Source organism: Euleptes europaea, chromosome 1 (genome assembly GCF_029931775.1).
Source record: "Euleptes europaea isolate rEulEur1 chromosome 1, rEulEur1.hap1, whole genome shotgun sequence".
Taxonomy (NCBI): Eukaryota; Metazoa; Chordata; class Lepidosauria; order Squamata; family Sphaerodactylidae; genus Euleptes; species Euleptes europaea.
In genome coordinates, this window is record NC_079312.1 from 133,507,981 (window position 1) to 133,534,319 (window position 26,339).

Below are 26,339 nucleotides of genomic sequence, written 5' to 3' on the forward strand. Positions count from 1 at the left end.
GTCTTATGGCACTGTTAAGCAGACTGCAGCCCCTGCTCCGTCCTCAGTTTGCTTTCAGTTTTACAAAATCGAAAACAGATGATATAGGAAAATAAAGGATTGTTTTGAACGTCTGTTGTTACTGTCGATTCATCCTGCTCTGTGGAGCTCAGGGTAGCATAGGGTTCTCCCTTACCCCATGTTTGTTTCACAACAACCTTGAGAGGCAGGCTAGACTGGAGGCATCATTGACCCCAGATCGCCCAGTGAGCTGTGTGACTGCAGGGATCCGAAAGCAGGTCTCCCTCATCCAGCACTTCAATTATGACTGAAAATCTCAATTACAGCCCATTAAAATCAGCATTCTTTCATAAACCTATGCAAGTTTACTTTACACGTTGCAGCTGTGTTGAAGTTGTCATTTTGCTACGTTTTCTCTGCAGCCACTAATAAATTCATAATGAAATTCCTCTTGACTTTATTTCCTTTGGTAGACTCAACAGAGGTATTAATAGTCATGGCTAATTGTGCTTCAGTCAAGACTGCCAAAAAAAGCCAAACATAAAAAAATTAGTTGATGAAGCCCTTTTATAGCTGGAATTTCTGGTTTTAATATTGATGGGATTTTAGACAACTGTTGACGATTCTCATTTTCTGTATTTGACTGGCTATGTGCCGTATTAATAAATGAATGACTAGTTGATGCAGCCTTCTGAATTGCAGCTGAGAGAAGCCAGAAGTCTAGATGGGACTTTTGCCCCTTCTAATTTCTTCAAATTTCACTCAGGCGGGGTTTGAAGGGCCTTTATGGGACGACAGAGGTGGGACATAATTTAAATTTGGCAACGCAACTAGGAAGGGAATGTCGGTGCAGCGCTCATCAAGGACCACAGGGTGGCAGCAGAGTATTGTCGGCTGCTGTGGGGCTCTGAGCCTTCTCTGCCGCTGAAGTACTGAGAATTAAGACTAAACCAGTCATTCCCCTTCCAGAATCTGGCTCAGTTCTGTGCCAGTAATACTGGTCTGGGTAGTCATTAATTGCTGGTATCATAAGAAACCAATCGTGATGCTTTTTAGTGGGACTGGCCTGCATGAGTTGGGTGTCTCTTTTTTTTGCGGAGCACATTTATAGAGGTGCGCTTGATATCTCAGAGAACAGACGAAACACCTCTCCACTGCCATGAAAAGCCAGGAATATGTGGCAACTTCAGCCTTCTCATCCCCTTCTAAGCAAGTAGCACAAAAGCCACTGTGAATATTTTAGGTTCCCCTGTGCATTTCTGCCGTCTAGAACATTGGCCTTTCTTCTTGCCACCTCCCCCCTCCACCACTGCGTCACTTTTCTAAAGCACTACCTAAAAGCTGTGTCTACTCATATCTTTAAAGCCCTTCGTGGATTGGGACCAGGGTATCTGAAGGACCCTCTTCTCCCATACGGCCCTGCCTGGGAATTAAAATCGCCGGGAAAGCACCTCTTGACTGTCTCGTCACTCAAAGAAGCTTGATTGGTGGGAGCTCGCGAGAGGGCCTTTTTAGTAGCAGCCCCACAATTATGGAACAAACTCCCCAGAGAGGTGCACCTGGCCACCTCCCTTTTGATCTTGAGGCAGCTGAAGATGGTTTTATTTTGGACTATATTTGGTTGAGTCTAGTAGCAGTCCTTAGTGATTTTAAATTTTTGGCTTTATGTTTTTAATGTATTTGAGCCTATGTGTTATATCTGTGTTTGAAAACCACCCTGCGCTCCATTAGATATCTGTTTTCGGGGCTAGGACGATGCTACAGGCTTTTACAGAAAATAAAGATTCCTAAGAATGGTTAACAGTTGGCATATGGTCCTCCCGGCTTGCAGAGCAAATGAGCGTGTTCTACAGTATAGCATAAGGAAAAAACCCAGGGCGCAGGGAATGGATGTTGCCCCACAGCAAACCTGATGGGGAGACAGAGGAGGAACGGACCTGGCATGAGAGTGAGTCTAGAGCTGTAGACCTCCATGTTGTAAACCTCACTTTTCCAGTTCTCCTGACCTAGAGTAAGGTGGTGACCATATGCTGTCCCTTCACAAGATAGATCTATTGCCTCTGAGTGGGTAGAGGCAATCCTACTGCCTCGCTTTTCATATCATCTCTGCAATCACCCCATCTCACCCTCACACACACAAGACCCTCCCTGATCTGTGGTGCAGAGCCAGCCAGAGAATTGATCATGGCAATACAGCCTGGCCTGCAGACAACTGGCAGCAGGGAGTTTCGCCAAGCGTGGGCACGCACAGAGATCTCGGCTCCCTTGCTGCTTGGGCCTGGTCCCTGCGTGAGGCAGTGGCTTGAAGCTATGGAAACTGATACGTTGACATTTACCCACCACTGCTGCTTAGGGGGGGCCTGACTAAAGCAAAATGAAGAATGCTGGGCCTGCCTGGCACAGGGCTTTAACCACGAAATGTTCACCTTCAACTTGAGCATCAATGGTGTGTGTGTGGGGTGTGTGTGTGTGTATAGGGTGTGTGTTCACACTGAGTTCTTATCACTGTTGCAGCCATTGTCTTCAGCCCTATCTTTCGCAGCCCCAAAAGTGTTCTTGCAGTCCCATGGGTCCCTGCTCTTCTGTCTCCTGCCTGCACAAACACATTGTCCTGGATTTTGTTCTCTGTCCCTTTCAGACAATGTGTTTCTGCACAACCACTATATGTGTATTGACTTGAGGGTTGTGCACTGTTCTCATCGCCTCACTGTAAAGAAGGGGGACTCACAGGCCTGCGTCATTGAAGAACAAAACTATGAAGGGGGAAATTTCATATGATGTATGACCCAGAATTAAAGGGTGGAGGGAAAAGTGAATGGAGAATTTTTAAAAACCCTTTTTTATAACATAGTAAATATTTTAGAAGACTTATCAGTTGATGGTTTAAAACCCACCCAAATAAAATGAAACATTATGTTTACCTGCTGCAGAAGGCAGTGAAGAGTATCAGGGCTCCACCTACAGAGTGAACCTGCACAACCTTGTGAACGAGCAAGGTGAATGCACCACCCGCCAGCCCCACAGGTTGGCCCACTGACTGCTTGGTAGCCCTCTGTTTACAGCTTTCCCTACGTGGTTGGTGAGTTGTGTCCAGAATAGAGGTTTTTAAGCAGAGGCTAGATGGCCATCTGTCAGCAATGCTGATTCTATGACCTTAGGCAGATCATGAGAGGGATGGCACCTTGGCCATCTTCTGGGTATGTGGGGGTACCGTAGTTTGGAATTTCCTGTATTGTGCAGGGGGTTGGACTAGATGACCCTTGTGGTCCCTTCCAACTCTGATTCTAGAGGGCCACCAGATATGCAATGCAAACTTGATATGAAGGAGAACCTCATGGTCATTACCACATGGGCGCCCTTCATAGCATCTTTCTTCCTGGAGATGATAGGCTTTCGTTTCAGACAACACTGGGTGAAGGAAGCACTATGCTTTAAAAGAAAAATCCCCACCTTGGGATCATATTCCCAAAATTACTCCCCATCCATCACCTTTATCTTCCACAGCACCCAAATCACAATCTTGAGCCATCCTGGTTGAAGAAAGAAACCTTTATTAATAATATTAATAATCAATAAATAATAATTAATAATAATACTGTTTATTTGAATGGTCACACCTTAGAAGCATACAGAATGGGGCGGGTGGCCGATGCTCCCAGGGTGGGAGTCCGGGCAGCAAATGGGAGGAGCTTTATACAAGGGCGGGGAGGGGTGGGAGAGGAGGGGGGGCTATATACAACGGGAATAGAAAAGGAGGATCATCTGGTTGCTGGCGTGTCAGGAGCTTTAATGCTGAATAGAAAGTGAGGTTTCATGAGATGAACAAGCCGAGGTGGGGTCAGGGGCATGGGGGGGGGGGAGGCCCTGAGTCCATCTGGCTCTGGGGTGGGGGAAACGGGCCATAGGACTCCTCCCACTAAAGCCCACGGCAGGAAGGACACCAATGGCACCAGCAGGTGGGGACTGGGGCTGGCGGACATTCGCCTATTTGTGCGGCAAATGGTTCTTCCTCCTAGTGCCCTGGCCTGCCTCACTTCCTGCCACCACCATGGGGCCCTGGCTCTTCCCACCAGCCTGGCCACACAGTCCTTAAGGATGTGCTTGCCCCAGGCACCGCGAAAAGGGCACGTGGCATTTTTTTTGGCCCTTGAGACCAGGGTTGGAGCTTCCTGGCAGATCTGGGGGAGGCCCAGGGGAAGGCAGGGATGCTCTCAGGTGGTTCTCAGTTCTATAAGCCAGGCTGAGACCAGCCAGGCCTACAACAAGGAGGGTAAATGAGAGTGGGAAGTTGGACCCTTTATTGGGCCGGAAGGAGCTGGGAGGCTCAGGTGGAGGGGAAAGTGCAATCTCTTCAAAGGAAAAAAAAAACAACCCTCTGAAACCCGAGGTCCCTACCCAGTGGAACAGGGCGGCTGCTCCCAAAAGCCCCTGGCCCGGCCCTGCCTGGGAATCCAAGGCCTTGCCAGCTTGACAAATGGATGAACCAGCAAAGCACAAAAAGCACTGGGAGGTTCTGGGAAGCAAGAAGCAGGATTGCTAGCCCTGCAGGTGCACTCGTGGCGTAATCTGCAGCACGGGAGAGCCGCAGTTCTTCTTCGGGAGGGCTGGAAGGAAGACATGGTAGCCCGGAGCCTGCAGAGTCCAGTCTGTGTCAGCGCCTGCCCCTCCTGTCCCCGTGGTCTGCAGCGAGGGAACAGGGCACGGGTCTCCCGGTGTGGACGGCTTTTCAGAGTCTGTGGGCAGCTGCCGTCCCTCCGTCCAGCTGGGTCGGTCGGTGCTTGCGCTCCGGATGGCCTGTCGTTTTGGGGCGCATGTGTGGACAGAAGGGGGCTTTCACTCAGTCGCTTGGCTCGTTAGTTTTGTAATTGTTTTGTTGCTTGGCTTAAAAAAAACTTTTTTTTGTGCCCTTCCTGGTCCCAGAAGGAAACAGCTGAAGGTTTCACTACAACAGAAAACAAAGGCAGAACGTTCCATGGAGCAACCTGCAGGCAGTAGCCTGGGGGGGGAGAGGCGCGGCGGGAGGCGGGGTGTGTGTGAGCTTTGTGCTCTTGGGTGCAGTGCTGGTCCGAAGCTTGGGGCTGGGAAGGGGGGGGGCTGGCACTCAGCCCCAGTGATCCTCCACCCTGTCCCGCCTCCTCCTAGCACTGCACAAAGGCCCTCCCCCCTCCAGTCCCCCCTGCTGCACAAAAGCCTGTGCCAGTCTTGTCTAGAAGCGTGGGAGGGACCCACCTTCTCTACCGCACTGACGAAGGAGCCGGGATCATTCAGCCCATTGGGGGGGGGGCTGTTCCCAGCCAGCTCCTTCATTCTGCTACTGAGCCCTTTGCTGAACCTAGAGGGGACCCTTTCTCCTTGCTATCACTTCCAGTTGACATTAAGCCCAGGGGACGCAGGATGCTCTCTGGCCCCCACCGAGGCATGCTTAGAGGCAAAGCCCATCTCCCATCCCTCCTGACGACACCACTCCTGGATGAGGGTGGGGAAGGACGGAGGAAACCCTCCCTGCTGTTATTTGGAGACTGAGCAAGCCTAAGCAGGACAGGACAGGGTCAGAGTCAGTATTAGTATTCTAGGGTGGCCTGCAGTCCCGCCCGCCCGCCCGCCTACCCGGCCTAACCTAATGCTAGCAGCACTGACGTTCCTCCTCAGGAATGAGTGCAGAGAGTGGGACAATGTCCATCTGAGAGGGGGAAAAAATCCTGAGGTCTTTGAAACTGTATCCCCTCCCTGTCTCTTGAGATGTGTAAGACTGAAGCACCCAGTACAAGGCAGGATGCTTTCTTGGGGGAGTTGCTATCTCGAGTGCCACCATGTCCCACCAACAGGGACTCCTAGAACAGGGAGTGGCAGGAAAGCAGGCTGGGCTCTGGGAATGTTCTCCTGGAGGTTCTGCTTGCTGGTGGTGTTGTCTGGTGAAAGCAGGTACCTGTCCCAACCCCCTGGCTGGTCGCTTTGGAAATGAAAACAAAACTTGGCTGTACACCATCAGAGGCAGTTGGGACGTGAGGCATGGGAGGCGGCTTGAGGTAAAGAAATATGTGGTTTAGGCTGCCGAGGGCCAGCAGCATGGGGCAGGGCGCCCCATGTCCGTTGGATTTTGATTTGGTTTCTAAGGAGCAGTCAGTGTTACTATTGTGAGGAGGGGCTGGGTCTGTCTTGCTAGTAGGGAGTGAAGCGGCTGTACCCTCCTCGGTATAGACTAGCCTGCAACATCAAAGACGGAGAAAAAGCCAATCAGTATAAAGGAGAGGCACAGCCCATCCCTGCCCTGCTATTTTGGCCAGTAGAGCGGTCCCTCAGGACCCCAGGCCCGATTTTGTGTTGGTGGCCAAGTGGACGTGGGTTTACTGAATTGTTTAGCATGCAGAGCTGCTTCAGGCCAGGACTCAAAGGAATTCTAGATAATGACGGATGAAAGGAATTCCAGATAATGACGGATGAATCACAGTGCCAATATAGTTTCTTAGGGAAAAAAGGCTTTTGAAACAGGTGTCTACCTGTTTCCTGTGAACCATTACAGGACAGACAGCTGGCGTTCAAGCCTTGGTTTCCTCTAATGCAGCCCAGAATCCTTCCCCCCTCCCCAATGTCCCCCACCCAAAGCAATGACAGCTGAACCCAATTGATAAACCTCTGGGATTACTGCTACATGTTATTTATTTATTTATTGGGTTTGGCAACAGGAAGGTACTGACACCATCGGGGGGAGCGAGTGGGTAGTCCCAGAAGAGGCACTGAGGAAGATTTGTCAAAGCAAAAACAATTGCAGGATGGCTTGGATGTTTCTCCTCTTTGATGCTGTATCTATAGCTGTTTGCAAGGAGGCATCTCTGCGAGAACTGGGGCGTGACAGTGTGTGCAAGACTGGGAAGGGCAAGAGAAGTTGTGTACCTGTGCGCATATGCATATGCACACATCACCTACTACAGTCCTCAAGCTAAGAATTATCTGCTCCTTGAAAAACAAACACTTGTTCCTGAGCAAATTATCCTAGCCACCTAAACAAGTGGTCAGGGCATTTTCTATGGAGCAAGGCAGCTAGTTTCTGGAAAGCCAAAAAAATAACGAAGCCTGACAAGTGCCCTGAGCGCTACCAAGTTTGTGTCTCTGTCTGAGTGCTTTTCCCATGGGGCTGTGAAGGCAGAAGGGTCTGTGTCAGGCCCTGCTTGTGAGCGTCTCCTCTTTTGGGGTTTTGGTTCCTGCACTCCTTTGGGTTTCTTTCCCTTGGTGGAGCCCGGACCACGAGCGAGCAGCTGCAAAACGAGTTTCGGGCACTCCCAGAAGCATCCCGATACCATCCCCTTTACGGGGCTTAACCTACCCCAAGCAGGCATGAGCCCCAGACCACGCACGCAAGCACACACACCCACATCAGGGTGAAAGGAGAAGCTCTTACCATGGTGCCAATGCTGTAGGTGGCAGCAGGGCCGAGGGTGTGATGGTAAGGGTCTGCAGCTGCATAAACTCTGCCGTAACTAGGAGCGAACACAGGGGGCAGCGTTAGAAACTGGGGGGGCGCAGAAGAGTTGCCAACCCTAAATGTTCAAAAAATTATGAGTCAGGCATCGTAAGTTTAAAGAAAGTCACAATACACACAAGAGAGATATTGAGAGGTTCTTTTCCTAACTTTTGTGCTAAAAGTCTGGCATTAAATTTCCTCCACAACTATAAAGGTAATTTCAGACATTAGGGCACTTTTTACAATAACAAGATTTGTAAGCAAGGCGGAAACGGGTCCTCTTCCTCCTCTAATTTCTTGGTGGGAGTTTTCCTGATAATTACTAGTCACTGAACAGAAAGATAATCAGGGAGACCCTACATTTAAGCTTGTAAGAAAAAGGGGCTGAAATCTGAGTGAAATACAGAAACCCCAAGAAGAGTTTGAGGTAGGGTTGCCAACCTCCAGGTGGTGGCTAGAGATCTCCTGCTATTACAACTGATCTCCAGGCGAAAGAGATCAGTTCCCCTGGAGAAAATGGCTGCTCGGTCAATTGGACTCTATCAATAGGACTCTATGGCATTGAAGTCCCTCCCCTCTCCAAACCCTGCCTTCCTCAGGCTCCACCCCCAAAATCTCCAGGTATTTCCCAGCCTGGAACTGGCAACTTTACTTTGAGGCCACCAAGTTAAAAACAGTGGTGAAAAGGACAAAAATTTTAAAAAAGGGTTTTGAGATCTACATTCAGTATGATCAGATCAAACCTGGGCCAAGTACATGGCCTTGTTGCTAATTCCGTTTGCTTATTTAGAATTTTTACAGTCCACACTCCACAGTCTCAGTTTATGAAGCAGCGGAGGCAGATTACAATCATAAGCATTAAAACAATTTATAAACAGTGGACATATTGCAAATGTATAGTGTGGCCTTTATGTGGAGTCAGAGCATTGATCCACCAGCCACCCACTCTCTAACTGGCAGCAGCTCCCCAAGGGCTACAAATGACATGGCCGGCTAAGTTGCACTTCTCACCGCCTGGCACCACTCTTCTGCACCAAAGCGGCCTTGAGAGGGGATGGCTCACAGGGGAGCTGATGATGCATGTTTACAATGAATGCATGGGTCTGGAGCCATAGAGCTGCAGTGGGGGGAGAAGAAGCTGCTTGCACCAGCGGCTCTTCTCTTTCAAGCTGCACCCTCCTGATGTGGCTCTGGGGCAGAGAAGTGGCACGTGGGGTTTGGTAACTTAACCTGGCTGTGCAGTTCCAGCCGCAAGGAAGGTCTTTTCCCAGCCTTTTAACAGAAGCATTCCAGGCACTGAACCTGGGGTGGACTTCATGTTTTCAGCTAAAACTGAGAGATAGGCCTGGGGCAACTTCTGTCTGGGACCTATCAATTAACAGATTTGTTAAAAAGTACCTGAAATCCATTTGTCCCTAGGGCCTAAGGTGGAAGGGAATCAAATCTAGTGAGATATAGATATATCTCAATGGACTTGATTTTTCAAACATGGTGTCCATCCCAAGCCACTCAAACCTACGGCCCTCTAGGTCAGTCCTTCTATTAAAAAGCAGTAGGGGAAGCAATCTATTTAAATGCTTCCACAATATGAATGTTCTTAATACATATATAAAACTCCCATAAGTACTTCTTTAATAAGGATATATTTTAAATGCTGAACAGGCCAAATAAGTGTAAGCTTTAGTGTACAAGGTTTTATATCATCTTATTTGACACTTCTAACAAAAACTCTAAAGGATCATGATAACCCTGGCCTGCAAATTAGAAAGGAAATCTAAAATGGAGTGAGTAGTCAAATAAGAATTACATGGAATAAGCAAGAAAAGAAGAGGGGCTGATGTATTTCGAAAACATAACAAGAAATGGCCAAATCCAGGAAGGGGGACCCTATCTACAAACAGTGCACAATTTAAAAGGGTGACCTGCGAGCAAGAGCTGGCTACTATTCACAGGTCCCTGTGCTCGACTGATTCTAGAGAGCATCAGCTGCACTCGATGCTTGCATCTGATATGTCATTTTTCACTTCAAAGCCCTAAACAGTCTGAGATCATTGTATCTACAGGACCGTCTCGTTTGATATACCCCCACTCCCCCCCAGAGAGCTTTATGCTCTGCAGGAAACAACTAGCTAGTGGTCCCTGGCCCTAGGACTATCCGGCTGTCCTCAGCCAGGGCCAGGGCCTTTTCGGCTCTGGCCCCAGCCTGGTGGAACTATCTGTCTAATGAGACCTGGGCCCCGCGGGACCTTGTCCAGTTCCGCAGGGCCTGTAAGACAGAGATGTTCTGGCGGGCATATGTGGAGGAGTGGGGAATCAAACCCAGTTCTCCAGATCAGAGTCCACTGCTCCAAACCACCACTCTTAACCACTACACCACGCAGGCTCCTCAACCTGCAAGGGAGACGAGGCAATCCCAGACCTCATTAGCTGTTCATTTCTTGTTTCAACCATCCCAATCAGCCTTGACGACGGGAGGCCTCCCGATGCCACTGCTGCTCCCTGGGGCTCCCTCCCATTCCCCTGAGGGAATGTTTGAGAGCCTGATGGCAGGCGGATGAGGCTAATAAAAGGGGCGATTCCCACCGACTCATTGCCTTCCCTGCTGGCTAGGGGCGGAAGACGTGGGAGGGAGACGCGGGGAAGCTGCATCTGTGCCACTGGAGGCCGCAGGAGACCCTGTTCTCCCTCACCGAGAGATGAGCCTTCATCTCTTTGATGGCTGACGTAAGAGAAGCTAGTCATTTCACCATTAAATGAGAGAGAATCGATAATTTTGAAGTTTTCGTGCATCTCATGGGGCACCGAGGAGCTGACCAAATGTTTCCACTCCAAAACAGGGAGAAACTGCTGCAGCTCACGAGGGCTGAAAGACAGCACAAATCAGAAGGGTCCTTCTCGTAGTCATTTGTCAGCTTTGAGCGAAACCTTGTTACTCTGTCAATCCGTACTGGATTGCTGGGCTGCTTCCACAGAAGGATGTTTCCCCAGGTAGACATCAGGATGCCCCCTCCCCACTGCTTGTGAGAGCATCTGAATGACATCATGTTCCTTCCCAGTATGACTGGTGAACCATCTGGGACTTTCTCCTCTGCACTGGATCAAATGCAAACCTTCTTTAATCAGCCTCAAAGGAGCAGCGCGGGATGTCTGCGGATGGAGCGTCCATGTGGATGCTCTACCTGCAGCCAATACTTGCAGGGGAGCAGAGCTGATCTCTGCCTTTCCTTTCCTCTACTCTCCCCCTTTAGCAGGCTTTTTGGCTACATAGCTGAGCTTTGATGCTGCTTTGCACTGTGACTCAGCTGGAATTGGGGAAAGGGAAGGGTTGGGAGGAGGACCTTAGGCAGATCATGGGAGGGAGGGCATCCTGGCCATCTTCTGGGCATGGAGCAGGGGTCACTGGGTGTGTGTGGGGGAGGTAGTTGTGATTTTCCTGCATTGTGCAGGGGTTGGACTAGATGACCCTGGTGGTCCCTTCCAACTCTATGATTCTATAGGACAGTGCGATTGTTGCCATGTTGGAGCTTCTGCACTGATGTGACAGAGGGAAAAGGGGAGGGGTGGGGCATGGCATACGAGTGGGGTGGGAACAGGGCATGCAGCTGCCATTCCTGCCTGCTTCCATGCCACTTAGGGTTGCCAGGTGCCCCCGGTCACTTATGGGGGACAGGGGATAGGTTGCAAGATCTAGTTTGGGAAACCCCTGCAGATTTGGGGATGGAGCCTGGGGTGGACAGGCACCTCAGTGGGATAAAATGCCATAGAGTCCACCCTCCAAAGCATCCACTTTCTCCAGGGGAACAGATCTCTATTGTCTGGAGATTAAGTCTAATTCCGGGGGATCCCCAGGTCCCACCTGCAGGCTGGCATCCCTAATGCCACTTGCTGCTGCTTCCACAGAAGTGGCACCTTTTCCCACCCCGGTGTGGAAGCATCCCTGGCCAAATGGAATAAATGATAAGATTTTAGCTTGGTATTCCAGGGTAGGAAATAACTTGAAGTATATTTTCACTGATAAGACATGATCAATAAAAACACAACAAACCACCCAACAAAAATCTCTGTCTGAAGGGACTGTAGCAAAATCCCTGCAGTGCTCCTTTAAAACTGGGCCTGTAACTGACTCTTCCCTTTCATCTGTCCTCGAAGAAAGGCAAGTTATGCACTCACAATTCTGTCTTGGCCTCAAAATGGAGGCACTAAACCCTTCCAGATGTTCTAACTGAGAAGAATGAGTGGATGCTGGGCAGGAGTGGAAATGCATGTATCGAGGCTGTGGGTATATGCATGAACCGTTTCTTTGCATCATCAGGAGTCCTGCCTTTTGAGGATTTTTGATTGAATGGGGGAGGGGGAGCACTATGCTTGTAAAATCTACACACATGTTCCAAGTAATGCAAGTAGGTTGACGTGCAGTTTGCTGACACAATGCTGTCCCCCCACCCCAATGACTGTTAATTCTCCCCAGTCACAATGTCTGAAATAGCCTGATGGCAGCCGATGAGAGGGGATATCAATTCTAGCTCTAAGGAAAAAACAAAACAAAATGCTAGCTCCTAAATTTAGCACTTTGGAGAGTTCTGCGAGGTTTTACATCAATGCCTTTAAGGGAAAATGAGAATAAATGACAATTTGGTAACTAAATGCAGGACCGATCAAAGTGAAAAGATCTAGTTTTGGTCTGCAGGAAGTGAAGATTAAATAGATTTCTGGCTGGACTTGGAAGCTAGTGAGTAAAGGGGTGGGATTGGAGCAGATCCTTTGTCAATATTGGATCATATGAATGAAGAGAATGAAATTATAAAAGGATTTTGAAGGGGTGGGGGAGAGAAAAGAGCTGAATTTCAAAGGCTCTTAGATCAATATTCCAAAAGGAGACTGGAGCTATAACTTAAGACACATATTCTACAGCTAAAGCCTTAAACTGTGAAAGTTCAGGGGATTTTATAAATAATAATAAAAGATTTATATAGCATTTTTCTTTCAAACAACTTCACATACATTATCTCAGTAATCCTTGAATTACCCTATAAGGTAGGCCACTGTTGTTATCTCCATATTGGGGATGGGGAGGAGAGAGTAACAGACCACTTAAAACCTCCTTCCTCCCCACATCTGAACACTCACTGTTCATCCTCTTAACTGCTGTGCCATGCTAGTACTTTTACATGACTACCTATGGCTTAGATGCCTTTTAAACAGTGCACACCAACTAAACAGTTACTTGCTAGAGACAAAGGTGGTTCCTCTTCCCTGCTCCCTAGAGAGGATCCCCTAATATGATGGCTCTCTTCTTAATCCCTGTCTCCTGGAGGCTGGCTGATAACATTTGAAGAAGACCAGGACACGAATTGCAAGATCGGTTCTCTGTCGAGTAAAAGTGATATTCTCTACACACAAGGTTGCTTACCTGTCGCTGTAAGCTGCTGCTGCTGCTGCAGGCTGAGCATATCTGTAGGCTGCATAACCTCCCTGAAGCAAACAAGAGAAATAAGCCATTAAAGACGAGAAACCTGCCTACCTGGCCAGCTGGGGAAGGGGGTGCCTAGGCCAAGAGGCCAGTTCCTAGCAAAAAAACTGGGCACACCAGGCGCAAGCCCAGTCCGGGGGTGGGGGGGAGTCATGTACCCACCCCCAAGGCTAGCCCAATGCCAGTCTCATTAGCATTCCCTGGGGGTCTCGCTAACATTAACCTGCAGAAATTAAACATGCTGAGGAGAGAATGTCACCTCCCTGGCGGGTGGCAGTGTTAACGAGATGTCGCCTCTGATAAATCCGTCACAGCCTGCCTGAAATATTGCCCAGAGCACTTTAAATATGGAGGGGAAATGCCGCTGTAATACAGCCTGCTGACACGGGGCCAGAAAATAAATTCTGCCCTCTGGGGGAGCAGATGTAAAAAGGAACGGGCTGCTAGCATATCACACCTGCACAAGTCTAATCCCCATCCCTTGTTCATCATCTTGCATTGCATCCAAGGTGCTTCTTTGTCCTAGTCCCCTCCTAGCACATGCATGGGGAAACCGATTTTAAGCATTTTTACAGATTTATTTCTGAAATGTTTTGCATTATGGTTTGCAATTCAGGAGGGACAAAAAAAGACACAGCCATGGGAGATGTGCAAGTGCTGCCCTGCCTCCTTTATCTCCCCAAACCTGCGGACTCTCCATTATCCCTACCAGTTCAGAACCCAGGCAGCAGGTGCAATTTGGCAGACCCAATATAACCTCCACAAAGCAGCATGCAGGTTTGTCAGCAATGGACACTGCTTGTGGGAACAGGAAGTAGGTGGCATACATGAAAACCAGCTGCTGTGTTACTACAGCCCTGACTTGAAACTAAAATGCTACATTTGCTTCACAAACAAGGATCCCCAAGAGCAATCAGAAGAGCTGGGCTTACGTAAATTTCAGCACCGTAGAATCCATCCTGGTAAACCACTCTGCAAAGGAAACGAGAGAAAGAAAAAAAAAGACAATCGTGACTTCTGGCTGTGTGTGAAGAAGCACTTTGTCCATTCCATGCGGCTGCAAATTTATATCAAGGGATAGCCACAGTCCTGGCACCAAATCAACCTTTGTGAGTTGGTTTAGTCGCTGTTAATTGCCTTTCTCTGCCTAGATGCAAGGGAGTTATGCAAGTCATCAGGCTGATGGGGTGATCTGCCTGCTGACAGGTGAGTGGGATGACCAAGGAAGAGCAGTCACTCTCAGACACACTCCACATATTAGTGCATTCATATGAACATCATGATAGCTTTGAGCTCATTAAAAAAAAATTTAATACACAAGTTTCTGAACCGCACGCCTGTAGGGTACTGAAAGTAAGGGGAGGAACTTCTGGGTCGGCTCAGACTACTTGTCCTCTCTTGCATGGCTTCTATTCGGGTTTTCCTCCCCATAGGCTCCCAGATGTCCCACACATGCCCATACTCCTCCTGATGCCAGAGTAATGCAGTTTCTTGCCGCCGCCCCCACTTCTACGCTGCGCAAAATGTAAAATAACCCATTTTAGAACAGAGCATGCAAATTGAGCATTTTCTGCAGAGAACATCTGCATACATTTAATTGGCTTGCATAATTTATGTTGGACATGGAATTTAAGATTGGGGGGAAAAACCCATGACTACACAGGATGCTTTCCCAGCTGTGGGTTGATCACAATGTGGGAAATGCCACACAAGCATCTTTCGTGCTGCAAGTACGGTACATGGACCCGGCAGCCACACCCACTGCACTACTCCAGCTGCATAAAACAAAACAAACCCCTCACCTTTCACTGCATAGCACAGTAAACTCGAATTTCCCTATACAGAGATTACATCCAGGTAGAATCAACTGACTTTATTTCTTTAATTGCAAAGTGCAAAACTGTTGTCACAAACAGGAACAAGACTCCTGACCATAAAGGTAAAATCTGAAGGAGAAGATTGAGAGATGTCTTCTGGGTTTTCTTGGTTAATGATAGAATTATAATTTTCCTGTGGAGTTTGGAACCTATCTAATGCTAGGAATGTTTCATCATCCGTTTCACATTTATGCCCAGACAACATGGCAAAGAATGCCATTCACGCAATCAGGCATGCCTAAGGCAGACACTTCAGAACAGGGAATGCCTAGGCCCTCCAACCACCTAATTAGGCACGTCGTCAGGACTTGTAACTGATGTGGTCAGAGGTCTAGTGTGTCCACACCAGGAAGTGTCCACCATGGCTTCTTATGAGTTCCAGAGTCACCTCCCGGAGGGAAATAAGGTTTTTGCTCTCTAGCTTGTGCCTCTGACCAAAGAGCAGGTATGGACTGGGGAGCCCTGGGGAAAAGTGCCATAATCTTTGTATCGGCTGTTCAGCCCAACACGGGGCTGCCCAGATGGCTTGAAACACAATCCGAAGTGGGTCTATTCAGAAATAAGTCCCATTATGTTCAATGGGGCTTATTCTCAGGTAAAGTGCGCATAGGACTGCAGCATTGGAGACATTCAAAAACTCCGCCGGTCTACCTGTCCTGTTCATCAGTTTCACTGGGTGACCACAAGTTCTTGAATTTTCGCCCAGGGAGAAGAGCGCTATTTGTATTCAGTCTTCAGCCATGCATAATTCTACACATGTCTGTCTTGTCTCCCCTCTCTTCATTAATCACCTCTTTTTAAAACTGAAATGCCGGAGACTCCTGAGGCTTCCCTTGTAAGCGATCACTTGGGTTTCCTTTATGTACTTTTTCTAGCTCTACAAAACCCACTTTGAAATGGGGGCAACAAAAACCTGTACACGGTATTCCAAATGTAGCCAAACTTTATTTAGTTAATGGAGCATAAATAAAGAATCCTATGACTCCTATGATTATTCTCATGACAACTGTAAGATGGAGGGGAAAAAGAATACCGGATGGAAAAGAAAAACTTTAAAGCTAAAATACGCCTGTTGACTTTGACAATTCCCTAATGAACTCAGCCAAGAGGCTTCTGCTGACATGATTTAAAGTCACCCTGTAAGAAGTGGGCTGCGGAGACAAGGCTAGTAGTAACGCAGGGGCATGCCTCCCCACCCCACCTCTGAGCCATCCTGTTTCCGAATTAAAAAGCATCCATTAAATTCTGCTGTGGGTGGAACACTTTTTGTCTTCTTTGGCTGAAATAATTGAAAACCTTGTAGTGATGATAGGGAACTGAGATTGCATCCCTAAGAACTCTTTCCTGGGAGTAAGCACCACTGAATAAAGTGGAACTTACTTCCAAGTAGACTGGCTTAGGTTTGCTCCCGTAGAGAGCAATCCTAAGAAGATCACTCAGAAGCCTCCTTGGTTCCATGCGATAGGTCTTACCCCCAGGAAAGTTTTCTTAGGATTGTACTCTTACAGCCAATTCCTGAGGATTGGGCGGAAAGTGTAATGGAGGCGGCGTGACCCCGCCGCCAGCATGGAGGGGGTGTTCCCAGGGGCGGTGCTGACTGTAGTCAGCTTCCTAAGCCCCTCCAGCGCGGGAACACCCCCTCTAGTATCAGCGTTGCTGCACCAGGTTTTTCTTGGTGCAGCAATGCAGTTTTCAATGGGGCTATTTCCCCCACTTTCGCTTTTTTGTTTTTTCAAAGGCCTTTGTTAGCCAAGCAGAAGCTGGGAAAACTCTTTGGAGGCGCCGTGGCAGTGCCTCGGCCACGCTGTCCCCGGCTGCTGCAAGGCTCAGGAATGAGCTGTGAGAGTACTAAAACCTAAAAACCCTTACTAGGGACTAAGCCCCACTGAACTCAGACTTATTTATAAGTAAACAGATCAGTCACATTGCAGTGCCTAGGAATGTGGTGTTATTACTGAACTGCAGTGTAATATCAGACTTAGGGAGTGATCCTGAGCAGATCTACTCAGTTACTCCTATTCACTTCAATGGGGCTTGCGCCCAGAAAAGCGTCCTTAGGATTGCCAGCCTTAGTGAAATTAAATGAAGATGTTTTTATTGGTACAACACAAAGACATAGGTTTCAAAGACTTAATTTAGAATGGAAAACATAAACGTTCATTCTAACATCTTTGCTCAAATTCTTCACTGATGTTAATTTCTAGAACTGTCGCTGAAACGTAACAATTTAATAGGAAGGATGGAAAATCTCTCTCTCTCTCTCTCTCTCTCACACACACACACACACACTCACACAAATAAAAACATTTTCTGACATCTCTGAGAAGCAACACTTCCATCAAGCACTTTTGCCTCAATGAGGAGAGAGGGAATAACTCGCAGTGAGACCCTGGCCCCACGAGCCCTGCCCGCCTGCAGGGGGCTGCCAGGGCAAAAGAGAGGTGAGGCCGGGTTGGAGTCCCCCATGCCAGGAAGCCCGACAATATATGGTGTGGAAGGAGCAAGCTTGAGGCTGCCAGCCCTCCCCCCCTGCGTAGGGTTGGAAGATGTGCTTGGGAGGGAGCAGGACACTTGTGATCAGAGGGGGTGACCCAGCAGCTAAGGAGTGGCCTGCTGCCAGGGCAGGAGGAAGAGAGAAGGCAGCGTGGGATGAAAGTAGGGAGGTGAGGCAGAAGGTGGTGGAGGAGGAGGGGGATGAAGAGGAAAGCAGGGAGGACAGAAGGGGGATTTACTGAGGCGTGCAGGGTTGCCTTTCTGAGATGAGCTCTGCAGTTCGCTCTTTTGTCTGCCTGAGCGGCAGGGCCTTGGATCTTGCTCTTCCAGGCAGTCCTCGCTACTTCTGCCAAGCATGCTGGTTTGGCAGGAGGAGCAGGAGGGTGTGAGTGCTGGATGGCAGACCCTGGAGATGATGGTGTGTGTGTGAGAGAGAGAGAGGGAGAGGAGGGGCACCAAAGGCCCTCCACCAAAGGCCTTCCGGGGTAGTGACCAATCAGGCACACTCTCGATGAGCGCGATGGCCATTCTGCTCCTGCTAAAATGGTTCACCCCGCCCCCACTGAAAGGCCCAGCTGCTGCCAAATACTCACGCTCCGTACGTGGGGATGGGAGGTGGTGGGGGAGCTGCCCGAAACGTGTTGTAGACTGTGCGGCCCCTTCCCCGTAAGTGTGCCCCTCGGTATGCTACTGCTGTTCCTGTGGCTGGGTATGGGAAACCTGTCACTGCAGGAGAGAGAGAAATTTCCATGAGCAATCACCTGGGAATAACCCTGAACACGTTTAAACATTTAATGCCCATGTCCGTGCGATAGGCAGACAAAGAGCACCCCCGTATACTTTGGGTGAGGATTTTAGACATAGTCCAATGCACTCATACAAACCTCACCCTTCTCTTCCATCTCTCTGTTATGCACAGATCTGAAATAATCCTTCCGCTTCTAATCTTCTTGCCCCTGTCACTCCCTTCTACGGCCCCACAACAAGAGGTATGCAGAATAACCAAAGCATTATTATGCCTCCGTTCTGCTTTACTGAAGTCCTAATTCTATCCATCAATCCCCCCTCTTCCTTTTTTCTGGTTTTTATCAGCAATAGTGGACAGCTGCATATTAGGAACAAGAAAGAATAGAGGATCTCCTATGAAACTCAGTGGTCTTTCTAAGATTCCTAAGGGGCAACTCTTGCCCAAGGACTCAGCCTGATCCAGACATTACCTGCATAGAACTCAGGGCCATAGACCGTGCCCACCACGGGGTTCAGCTTCCAACCTAGGGGGAAAAAAACAAGGAGACATGAAAACACCCCTTAAGTCCTACTTGCCCTCCACTTCCATCCCTCCTTCCTGTATGCCTAAGAAAGGGGTTGGCAGCCTTACACACTACGAAGAAAGAAAACAAGAGCCCTGGCCCCGGGGGAGAGTGGATGTCAGACCCACTAGAGACGGAGGTCGAGGATTGCTAGTTTCTTCATTTTGTCTTGCCACTTCTGTTCTCCGAAATATATCACAAAAAAATGTATCACAAAACTAGGCTTCCCCGCATCACACATTTTGCACTTCTTGTAGCCCCTCCAGTTTTTAGAAAACAACCCCCATCCCAGAGATGGAGGTCAACAAATGTACAAAACAAAAGGGGTTGAGCTAAACACTATTAAAATATCAACAAATATATCTGTTCTATTAATATGGTGCACAATTATGTTAAAAACACAGGGCCTACAATGTCAGCTAACTAAAAACAATAAACATATACATACAACACATTCATAGTTGATGCATATACATACAAGGATCAAACTAAGACAAGACGCGTTTCGGCCTTATCTAGGCCTTCCTCAGTGGTCATACATAAAATTATTGATCCTGAGAAGCTTGACATCATATACAAGGTGTGAGCTGTGAGCCATGTTTTAATACACATGGAATAAACATCCCTACACAAAGCAACACAAAATAAAAGGCTTTTATATATATTTTACCTTGTATTACATTAATGGAGATGTCAGGATGTATAATACAATACAATACAATACAATATATAGGGTTGCCAGGTCCCTTTTCGCAACCGGCGGGAAGTTTTTGGGGTGGAGCCTGAAGAGGGCAGGGTTTGAGGAGGGGAGGGACTTCAATGCCATAGAGTACAATGGCCAAAGCGGCCATTTTCTCCAGGTGAACTGATCTCTATCGGTTGGAGATCAGTTATAATAGCAGGAGATCTCCAGCTATTACCTGGTAGTTGGCAACCCTATTAATATAACATTGTAGGTCCTGTGGTTTTAACATAATTGTGCACCATATTAATAAAACAGATATATTTGTTGATCTTTTAATAGTGTTTAGCTCAACCCCTTTTGTTTCGTTCTACTTTCAGGTTGAGTTTCTTCCCCCCTTTTTTTCAGTTGGTCAACAAATGTATAAAAGGGCCTGCTAGTTTGGCAGACATCACCCCCTCTCCAGTTCTGCCCTCCCCATTCCATTACCATTTGTGTAGGGATTGGCCGCCTTCTTGTTTGTCATTACCCGTGCTGTGGCATTGTTGACCTGGGGAGATAAAGAGCAGAGAACGTGTGTGATCGACAGGACTTGGACCAAACCTGCTCCTGATATAAAGGGTGATATCTGGGACTGGTGATACAAGGAAAGTTTCAGGATTCACAAACATATTTAGGACCCTGGATCAAATTCATCGTCACAGGAGATGCTCTGCCTGCAGTGATAGATTTAACCGAAAATTCTTTTGACCCACTCACTGACCGTCGATCTTCGGATCTCTACCTCATTCAAAATGCCCTTTGCCTTCCAACTTGCAGCCCCTTGTAGAGCATGGAGTTAAGATGCAAAAGAGTTCAAAAAGGTTTGCCACATTCCCGAAACTTCCCCTTGCACAATCCCAGTGTCACATTCACAGCTAACATGCAAGGCCCTGCCCAGGCTGCATGCACAGTGGAAGTACCATTTGCTGGACAGACCATGCAAACGCCACACGAGAAAGGACATAAAAAAACCCAAGCCCAGAGCAAAATGGCGGGAGATCGAGTGAAACACAGAGTCTGGATAAACACAGCGCTACTCCCCTTCCACACAGCTCTGGTTTACCAGAACTAAGCAGCTCTGGTAGGAGCCCCTTTCACAGCAGGCACGATCCTTATGCAGCAGCGCATGCCCCAGTGAAAGCAAGAAGGGCTGTGCCAGCTGCCCTGGGGCAAAAACCAAGCCATTCCGCCATTTCTCATTTGCACTGTTTACATTCACCACTTAATATTTTAAATAAAAAACATCCAGGAAGGAGGATAGAATGGCAGCCAAATGGCAAACTTCCCCTAGGCCTAGACATCTCAAGCCCATGGAGGCTACAGCTGGTTTCTTAATCTGGGAAAAGCTAGGCCTTACTTCCTTTAGGTTGGCCCAAACACCTGGCCACAACTAGCGGCTGCTTGTGGAAGAGGGATTCCGCCTTCCTTCCCTTCCACTCCACATCCCCTCCCTCTCACCCTCTGGGCATCTACAGCACAAGGCATGCAACATCCATTCGCCCGCCTGCTTGTCCTGTGAGGCTCAAGAGGAAGGAGTGGACAGGAGGGACGGGACGGAGGAGAGCACACGGGGCTTCTAGCACCCGACGCAGAGCAGGCAGTGCACCTGGCCGCACCTCGATTTTGCGTCCTTCTACGATGGTGCCGTTCAGCTTCTCCCGTGCCCGATCGGCATCTGCACTAGTTTCAAAAGTTACAAACCCAAAACCCTGTGAGTGGGGGACAGAAAGGGAAAAAGAGAGAGAGACAGAGAGAGAGAGAGAGAGAGAGAGAGATGGGGAGGGAAAGAGGCAGGAGGAAGAGAAAAGGATGGAGAGAGAAAGAGACAGAGAGAGAGGGGTGGGTGGGAGGGACAGGACAGAGAGAAGGGGTGAGTAAGGAGCAGCAGAGACAGAGACTCCCGGGGCCTGGGAGAAGAGGTAGGATGTGGACTTCCCCAACCACCCCAAGGACTGGGGGGATGGGGCAATGGAAGGAGAACGGAACAGGGTAAGGCTGGAGAGGAGTAAGACAGACACTGGCTTCCTAAGAGGTGACAATTGGCAGAGGGTTTACCACACCTGAAGGAAATGGGCCCCCAGGGGGCAATGGATGTATGTAAGTTCTGGGCTGTGGTACTGGTACTTGCAATGGAATCTGTCCACCCTGGATCCATTTTTTTCCTGGAAAATGATTATGGATAGCACATCTTTTCATGCTTGTCGCGTTTGCTAATCTCAGTTTTTCGGAATACCACCACCACGTGGTTTGCCTGCCTATACCTACTTTTTGACAATTCCTCACCTCTCTAAAGCCTTTTTTCTAGCTAGATTAAATGCTAACCCTTCTATGGTTATGCAAGGCAGAATTTGGAATTTACCATACTTGGAAAGGACTTGTCTGTGCTCTTCTGGCTCCATTGACTCATCAGCTCATTTGCTCTTGGAATGCCATTTTGATGAGGACCTTAGAGCACAATACAACTCTCCTCTTTTAATACATAAATCCAATGCCTCTGTGTCTGATATAATGCCTTTTTTATTAAGTGACAGGGATCCCAAGGCTACACTGGCATTGGCAAAATTTATCTCAGTCCTTATATCCCCCAAACATTAGATTCAAAACTATGCTGCTCAAGATCAGTGGATCAAGGAGCTTCTAAGGGATAAAGGAAAGGGAAATGAAAGTAGGTCATAGGAAGACATTTTACAGGACTATAAGGACTAAAAGACTAAGGAGCCCTGTGGCGCAGAGTCAAAAGCTCTGCTCATGACCTAAGTTCGATCCCAACGGAAGTTGGTTTCAGGTAGCCAGCTCAAGGTTGACTCAGCCTTCCATCCTTCCGAGGTGGGTAAAATGAGTACCCAGCTTGCTGGGGGTAAAGGGAAGATGACTGGGGAAGGCACTGGCAAACCACCCCGCAAACAAAAGTCTGCCTAGTAAACATCGGGATGTGACATCACCCCATGGGTCAGGAATGACCCGGTGCTTGCACAAGGGATCTTTACCTTTTTTAAAAGCCATGACCGAAACTGACCAGGGCTTGGGAAAGAGGCTCACGGTGTTGTGCAACAGGGCTGGAGATCCCCTTTTAATGCATATTTGGCTGTAACATGTTAGCATATCCAACACTAGTGGTCACTGCCTGGTCACATCACCGCTGCCAGTTCTCTCCCTACCCCTCAGTTCGGAAAAGACGTGTTCTGCAACTGGGTGCTTTTCTAGGCTGCTTCTATCGCAAGTGTTGCCTGTGGGGTGCTTTGTTTTCCAGCAGGAGGAGAAGCTGTGCTATTGGGGGGTGGGGTGGGGAGGCAGATGAGAAAGCAGAGATCCAGGAAAGCTACCTGCATCTAAGAGCTTCCTTTTGCTAGCTGATCATTTGCCCAAGATGGAAGCAGACCAGTCTCTCCCCATCGCAGGCAACCAGTTGCATGTGGCCTTGTTCTGGAGAGGCAGCAGTGACAGAATGACCAGCTGGCGGCTGTAGCCTATATGAGCATTCAGCCTGCTGATCTATTACAGCCGCTCGTAATGAAAGAGAGAGAGCGTTCACAGCACTGCGAGACTCTTTGTAATAGATATCTGTCTTTTCCCCTAGAGTTCTTTACCAGTTGGGTAGGAATTTGAAATCCTGTCAAACGCTGAACACCTCATACCTTCAGGGAAATAAGGTTCAGACCATGTCAAAAATGTTTTGGTGTTTGTTTCTTAAAAAGGCAACTACAGAACCATGCTCATATCTGCCGCCTTCAACCTTTTGTGCCAAGTTGCCGCATGTAAAATACGGCTTTTCTTCTGTGAGAATGATTACTCATTATACCACAGTTGAGTGTTCTTTTCCTGCCTTAAATTGCTATTTTTATATAAGCTTGTGGCTACTAGTTTATCATCTCAGAAAGTTATGCTGTTATGAATTTAGAATTGGAAAACCTGTACAATAACTACTATAAATTCTGCACATCAGCATTAAGGTGGGAAGTACACATCAAAATACTGTTAACACCGTGGCTGCAGAGTTGTGTGGGTGGGGCGGGGAAGCTAAAATGAATCGGCAAAGTGAGGCACCGAGAGGAGGCGGCAAAGAGAACGGGAGGGACAGGAGTGAGTGGGGCAGGGTGGGACACTGAGAGGGGCTGGCTGGCCCGCTGGGAAGATGTGCCCGTGTTGAAATTAGGGCCCTACCATACATCAACATACTGAACCCACCTTGGAGCCACGTTCATTGAAAATGATCTCAACATCCAGGATCTTTCCAAATTGCTGAAAAGAAGGGCAAATGGATGGTGAAAATGGGACGCAGTCAAACATTTCCCTTGCCACCCTCTCTTGGCAACGTAAACCTTTCTGCTTTGATTAATCCCCTCTCCTTGGGAACTACACTCAGGCAACTGCTAGGATCAGGGCCATTCTCAGAAGGTAAGGTGCCCACACAGAAGCACTAGGGTCTGCCACCATAGACAAAATTCCTCTTATTTTATTGTGTCCCCAGTGGCCGCTGGGTCCCATCGCCACCCCTTGGGAGTACAGCAGCAACAGGGTGGATACTTAATCATTTAAGCAGCATCTATTCACTGCATGTTGCGACATGCAGAGCTGCCCAGTTTAAAACACGCTTGGCTGATAAGGCATGCCAATTCGCTGGGGCCCAGGGTCACGAGAAACGGAGGGAGGCTCCTGCCATGGTGTGGCTTAATCAGAGAGTCGTTGAAGGAAGAGAGTGAGGGACCCTGCATCCCACCCATGGCTCTGGAAGGCAGACCCAGTGGCTATTAGGGGTTTGCAAAGGAGCTATGCAGAGGATGCTCAGTCAGGACGCAGGGACTTGGGGGCAAGCTAGGGAACAGCATTTGGTCTTCACAGCACTGGCTCTGCCTTTACCACTCCCAGGGACCCTGGACCTCCTGGGGACACGTGAGTGTGAATGCGGTGTGCGGATGGAAATGACTCACCCCAAACATTTGCCGCAGGTCAGGGTCCCGAAAGCGGAAAGGGATGTTGGAAACATGTAACCGTTTGGGCTGCTGCTTATCGGAGCCACTCTCCGGCGGGTGTAGCGTCTGGTTGTCTGTCTGTGCCGCTTCATCTGTCTGCTGGGGGGGGGGGGGACATATTTCCACCATGACTTCAGCACTGTTTCAAACATCTGTGTATGTGCGTGTTTCTTGCCACACCTTGCAATGGGCAGATATGTGCACAGGTATTAGTGAGTGGGTTTTGCTTGTCACAAATGGGTTTAGATGTTTGACTAGGGGCATGCTTGAATGTGAGGTCATGTGGTTTCAAACCTTTAATGGCATACAGAACTGGGGACATACAGAGATCGTCAGACCATGAGTGGAGAGCCTGGAAAACCCTGAGTCAAATCTTTTCTTGTTCACTAAGTCTTCTCTGGTAAGCCACTATTCACCCCCCCACTCCAACTGCAACACTTAATAATACAAGCGATGGGTAGCCGTGTTAGTCTGTCACTAGCAGTAGAAAAGAGCAAGAGTCCAGTAGCACCTTAAAGACTAACAAAATATCTGGCAGGGTATGAGCTTTCTGAAGAAGTGGGCTGCGGCTCACAAAAGCTCATACCCTGCCAGAAATTTTGTTAGTCTTTATGGGGCTACTGGACTCTTGCTCTTTTCTACTTAATAACACTAGTCTATGGCCGTTAACTCATGGCTTGTTTCTCTGTCGCTTGTCCCCCTAAATTAGCGCGATTTTCAACACCGATTTCAAAAAACCGAACGCATGAATGCAGAAGGAGCTGCCCCTGCTCTGCCTCTGCCGCCCATCGCTCTGGCCACCACGGCAGCCTCTCCGCCAGTCCCGGAGGCAGGTGGAGGTGCCGCCGCCTTGAAGTGCGGCAAGGAAAACCTGCTGAGGGAGTGGTGAAGGGCACCAGAAGGAAGAGGCAATCAACACGCGTGGTTAAATGCACCAGCAAACACTCCCAAGAAGAACGAAACTTGACTAAAAATCGGAACAAAACGAGGATAGGAAAACCAGGTAAAGTTTCGCCATGGAGAGAGTTGGTGCAGCTTTAGGGAGATGTCCGTGTGTTTGGACAAGGGGGAATCGCTGCATTCCAGGGAGAACAGCAGGACTAAACGGCCATGTGTTTTCAACCTCTGTTATAATGCTGTTGTAGGGTTCATTGTGAGGCACTTCAAAAGTGCTATATGAATGCTAAGCATTGAGTACGTGAGACAGTGCGATAAGGACTGGGGCGGAGCAGATGCCTCAGTGGATGGGGAGAAACAGCTGCCCGGCTCTGAGTTCCCACGGAGGCCTGCCTGCCTGCCTGCCGGCCACGTGGGGAGCCAGCGCTTGCTTTCCTAGCTGCGTGGTGGCAAGGAGCCAGCCTGGCACTCAGGGACCGAGGAGCGGCTGGGAATTGCTCACTCAGCGCTTCCTTGCCGAGCTGCATTACAACCACATCATTGGCACGATGGGATTGGCAAGCTGCCAAGCAGGTAGATTACAAGTGATTAGGGGCAAGAGGGGAGCCAGGAAACTTAAGCACTGAGCCACAAATGCCCCTGGGGGCAGCAGGGTGCTACAATTGCCTGAACGGGCCTGCCTCCTGCTGCACAAACCCTCTGCTGCTCCAGTCCTGTCCCATCTTGATGCTGGCCCATAAATCCCTGGCTGTCCTTGGGTCTCAGTTGTAATGTGGACAAGATGGCTAGAAAGATGGAGTGTGACCTGCTGCTTCAAACCACCCCCTTGCCAAGCAGTGCTAGCTGATAGGCCTCACCTAGGGTTGCCAGCCTCCAGGAACTAGCTGGAGATTTCCTGCTATTACAATTGACCTCCAGCAGATAGAGATCAGTTCACCTGGAGAAAATGGCCGCTTTGGCAATTGGACTCGATGGCATTGAAGTCCCTCCCCTCCCCAAACCCTGCCCTCTTCAGGCTCCGCCCCAAAAACCTCCCACCAGTGGCGAAGAGGAACCTGGCAACCCTAGCCTCACCCCCCCCCATTTCCATCTAACTGAAGTTTCTCCTTGGGCTTCATATCCAAGTATGGGAATGAATT

The 26,339-nt window shown here is 48.7% G+C and overlaps 1 protein-coding gene across 9 annotated transcripts in view; it reads right to left on the minus strand.

The window, feature by feature from the left end:
• Nucleotides 1-4,437: 4,437 nt before the first annotated feature.
• RBFOX3 (RNA binding fox-1 homolog 3) overlaps nucleotides 4,438-26,339 on the minus strand; it is a 254,120-nt gene continuing 232,218 nt past the window's right edge. For 6 of the 9 annotated variants that reach the window (XM_056864610.1, XM_056864617.1, XM_056864596.1 and 3 more), the window contains 10 exons: nucleotides 24,262-24,402; nucleotides 23,519-23,572; nucleotides 20,950-21,042; nucleotides 19,781-19,841; nucleotides 18,517-18,570; nucleotides 17,893-18,025; nucleotides 13,862-13,901; nucleotides 12,870-12,931; nucleotides 7,397-7,475; nucleotides 5,890-6,204 (listed from right to left, as the gene is read on the minus strand). In XM_056864610.1, coding sequence (XP_056720588.1) covers nucleotides 6,160-6,204; nucleotides 7,397-7,475; nucleotides 12,870-12,931; nucleotides 13,862-13,901; nucleotides 17,893-18,025; nucleotides 18,517-18,570; nucleotides 19,781-19,841; nucleotides 20,950-21,042; nucleotides 23,519-23,572; nucleotides 24,262-24,402 — 762 coding nt within the window. In that variant the 3' untranslated portion in view covers nucleotides 5,890-6,159. Of the gene's footprint in view, nucleotides 4,943-5,889; nucleotides 6,205-7,396; nucleotides 7,476-12,869; nucleotides 12,932-13,861; nucleotides 13,902-17,892; nucleotides 18,026-18,516; nucleotides 18,571-19,780; nucleotides 19,842-20,949; nucleotides 21,043-23,518; nucleotides 23,573-24,261; nucleotides 24,403-26,339 lie in introns of those variants that run through there. The other 3 variants (XM_056864576.1, XM_056864569.1, XM_056864590.1) reach the window with 3 other exon arrangements.